This window comes from Gavialis gangeticus, unplaced genomic scaffold, assembly GCF_001723915.1.
Source record: "Gavialis gangeticus isolate Ggan-Ray unplaced genomic scaffold, GavGan_comp1, whole genome shotgun sequence".
Taxonomy (NCBI): Eukaryota; Metazoa; Chordata; order Crocodylia; family Gavialidae; genus Gavialis; species Gavialis gangeticus.
The window spans coordinates 16,844,546-16,848,561 of record NW_017729019.1 but is presented as its reverse complement, the minus strand read 5'-3'; the positions used below and the strand labels follow the sequence as shown (position 1 = coordinate 16,848,561).

Below are 4,016 nucleotides of genomic sequence, written 5' to 3'. Positions count from 1 at the left end.
AGAACAATGCCTGAGTTCGCTACCTCAGTATAAAGACTCATTTAATGGGCATGCAGGTGTTTTAGATGTGGATATTTCCACAATCCCCATAAGGCCGCTTGTGCTCACACATCCCCTAAGGCCAAAGAAAGCTCGTTTCAGGTACACCTGTGATTATGGGGGTAGACATCAGCAGCTAGTTTGAACACCACAGCAACTTCAGGGAGCTCAGAATCAGACCCAAAATGCTCTTGTAGGGGTTTTACCTGAACCAGGATGGTGAAGAGGTGCTTATCCTCTGGAGGACTTCCTCCGGAAGCTGGAAATTCCCAATCAAGGTCCAGCCCATCAAACTTGTGCTTGCGAAGGAAAGCAATCACTGAATCAATGAATGTTTTACGGTTGGCAGCAGAGGATACCACGGCAGTAAATCTGGAAGAATACATTTTACTTGACGAGTGCATTATTAACCCCATCGTGGCCTTCGGTGTGCGCCAGTACTTCCAACGAGCCTGATTTTCAGCTGGTTTAAGTCAGCGTGCGACCATACCATCAGCTGCCTCTCCAGCCTTATTCCTCTGTTGATATTATGCAACCAAATTGCTTTCCTTATTTCTTTCCTTCTCTTTCCTATACCTGTCCCACTCTCGCTCTTTCTCCCCCACCCACGCCACTGAAGCATTATTGCATAATGCTGTTTCAAAAAAAGCCAGCACCATACCGGATGCATCTACACGAGACGTTTGCTGCAGTTACCTAATTAACTCTGCAGTAAGCATCTAAACCTGCAGTACTATTAGGACAGAGTGAACAAATTAACTCTGGCATGGGTTAGTACGTGTAAATACAAGCACTATCCAGCGGTGGAGTTTTTTACTCTGCTACAATGAATGTGTAGATGCTGGTGGGGTTGGTATGAGGGTGCTTCAGTGCAGGGGATCATCCTCATGCCCCAGCCAGCCCTTCTGCAGCCCGTTATGCCAGGTTGGAGTAGCTGCAGGCTGAGAGGCTGCCACCCCAGGGCCCCCTGCCAGCTGGGGCTGCACTGACCTGGCTCAACACAATGTAGTCCCCCCAAATGCAGAGCCCAGAAACAATAAACTCTGGTGTGATCTGCACTGGAGTTTATTGCTGTGCATTATTATCACATGTAGATGCACCTACTGGGATGTATAAACTTCAGGATTGTTTGTAGGGCATCAGAAGTAATCTTTCTACACTACTCAGCACTGGTTAGGCTTCAGCTAGAGCAGGACATCTGATTTTGGGCACTACACTTCAAGAAAGAAGAGGGGCCAAAGGAGAGCAACAAAAAATGAACAGAAGTGTGAAAGTCATGACTGATGAAGAAAGGTTGAAATAATAGATTTGTTTGCTCAAACAAGAGAAGGCCAAAGAGAGACACATTAGCAGGCTTCAAATGTAAAAAAAATTCTGCAGAAAGGAAGGTTACAAACTGTTTTCCGTCTCCCCTGGAGATACAGTAATGTGATTAACATGGAACAAGGGAGATCTAGGACAGATATTAGGGAAAAAAAATTAAATTGGAGGGACAGTTAAGTACAGGACCAGTTTACCTATCGAAGCCATGTAACCTCTGCCATCAGAGGAAAATAATCAAATAAAAATATTAAGGTAGATACATTTCTGACAGTAAAAGTTTAGGTATGGTCAATTCTGCCATGAGCAGGGGGATAAATTAGATGATATCCTGAGATCTCCTCCATCCCTGATTTTCTGTTATTCTGTTACAACTCTCTCTTCATTATACAGCCATCAATTATTAATATAATCATCTAATTACAAAAACAGGGCTTGATCACGGCAAGTACTAAAGCCATCAGATCCAAGAGTTGATACACTTAGCTGTAAGAGAATGACAAGTCCCCCAAAGTTATTGGCACTGTTTATTCTGACTATCACTGTTCTCATTAACAGGCACCAAAAAAGAAGGATATGAGAACCCGCTTCCTCACCACCACCATCATCCCATTGAAAGATGAAAGGAAAAATGCTTACTTTTGGCTGCCAAAGTTTCCACCTCCAACAGCCAGAAGGGTGACAAGATTTTTATTTCTAGAAATCAAGGAGGGGAAATTGGAGGGGGAAAAAAATAAGTGAGTTAAAATATATGCATTCTTCCTTTTCCATTTTTTTAAATGCTTTATAAATTTCCCTTCTCTTCACATTCCCCTCTCTGGAATTACTACAAATCCACACTAGTTTGATGGAGGGTAGAGCACAGCAGCTTTCTTTGCTCGTGGCATTGCAGTCTGCTGGCACGAAAAACTGGAACTTGAAAATCCACTGACAATGGGTTTGAACAGAAATTTGAAACTCAACCCCCACCCCGCAACCACCACCCAGACAAACAAGCAAAAATACAGTCCTACCCTCACCCAAAATTTTGAGCATAGTATCATACTTAGGGCCTACCTGCAACCCTACGCTGAAACACATTTGAAATGCAAGCTCTCGTCACATCAACCCTAAACATAGCATCTGTTAAAGTTACCTGAACCTATTGCAAGAAGATTTTTAATAATCTGTAAAGGTGAACTGCAAAGGACACAATGTTTGATTCCCATTTTGCTATTTTCTGAGAAACAGAAGGCTGAAACCCCCCCCTAGAAAAGGATTATATATGAGTTGTTTTATTTCGTTTTTTCATGGTTGTCTGTGAAGCTGCTTATGGGTTACAGAATAAATTCAGAATTCGCCTGCCCTAGGAAACTCTATGGGTGACTCGAGTACTAGCAGGCGATTAAAACATGAGGGATATCAAAGAAGAAGTTCCTTCATTTTTTTAAATGGCAGGGAAAGGGACTCAGACTGTATACCTTCTAGATCTGGTGTACTTTTGCAAGCAACTTATTTAACTAATCTTTTTTAAGGATTTTACAAACCCGTCCCCAAACTACACTTCTGAGTTGTGCAAAAGTCATTCACCTAAATGCACACAAAAAAGAAGATATGGGAAAGGGAAAAAACAAGCAGTTAAACAAAGCTTTGAAGTAAGGCTTAAGCTTATGCTTTCTTTGCATAATCTTAAGAAGGAAATAAGAGCACAAACCTGTTCTTTAGAGCATTAAACTGACTATAGAGGGTTTCATCATTCCACTCCATAGTGGTGATCTTATGATCCTTTATTCCAGCAAAGGAATAAATCAAGTGGGTACACAAAAATGGGTCCACATCTTCAGGAGTGTATTTAGCTGCTCCTGGCCTGAACTGAGACCAGTTGTTGAAGTAGCAAACAAGTTTATAGGCAGAGCCTGGTTGAAAAAAGAAGGTGGGGGTTAGCAGCAGGTATTATCACATGCATAATATAATAGGTGGGTAAATATAGGGACCTAATGGGCTGGCTGTCATCCCAAAAATAGCATGGCTACACAGTTAGCTGGTTAAAATTGATGAGCAGGGATTTCATCTGTATTCTGTGTAGTAACAACTTGCACATTAGGGTGGCAAACTAAATCTTGAAATCATGCATGGCATTCCCTGGCAACCGAGCACCAGATTGTAAACGGAGCTGTTTGATTCTCCAGATTTCTAATGGTGTTTCTGAAGGGTGACTGATCTCGTGAAAGACTGGATACGTAGAAAGGACTCACCGGCTTCATTCATACAAGCTACCTGGTGTGTGTTGCTATATTTATTAATGATGTCTGTCATTTATAATGCAGACAGTGGAAACCACTTTCATATTATATTGTAAGCGACTCAAGTGGCTTCATGCAAATCTAAAGCATAAAACATGTATCAGCTCTATACCATGGAGCGGAAGTTAAAGGTATATATTGATCATGTGGATTCACCAGGTTATTAAAAAAATTCCCTTCCCTTTAACCAGACAGTGTAACATTTCCCCAATCCTGAAGTCCATATTCAGAGCCTGATTTTATCCCCATATTTGTCAGTCAGAAGTAACTTCCTAGGATGCACTGGAGTTGTACTGCGCTGAGAACCACGTCATCCGCCCCCAGGCAAAATGCTCAGGAGCTTTAAAGACACTTTTCCCACATCTAGAATGAGTG

General features: G+C 41.9%; 1 protein-coding gene across 3 annotated transcripts in view; it reads right to left on the bottom strand.

Moving 5' to 3' along the window:
* The window catches only part of LOC109295399 (acidic mammalian chitinase-like), an 18,234-nt gene that overhangs the window by 7,778 nt on the left and 6,440 nt on the right, over nt 1-4,016 (bottom strand). For all 3 annotated transcript variants that reach the window (XM_019514258.1, XM_019514260.1, XM_019514259.1), the window contains exons 4-6: nt 3,053-3,254; nt 1,999-2,055; nt 246-411 (exon numbers count right to left, since the gene is read on the bottom strand). In XM_019514258.1, the coding sequence (XP_019369803.1) occupies nt 246-411; nt 1,999-2,055; nt 3,053-3,254 (425 nt within the window). The remainder of the gene's footprint in view (nt 1-245; nt 412-1,998; nt 2,056-3,052; nt 3,255-4,016) is intronic.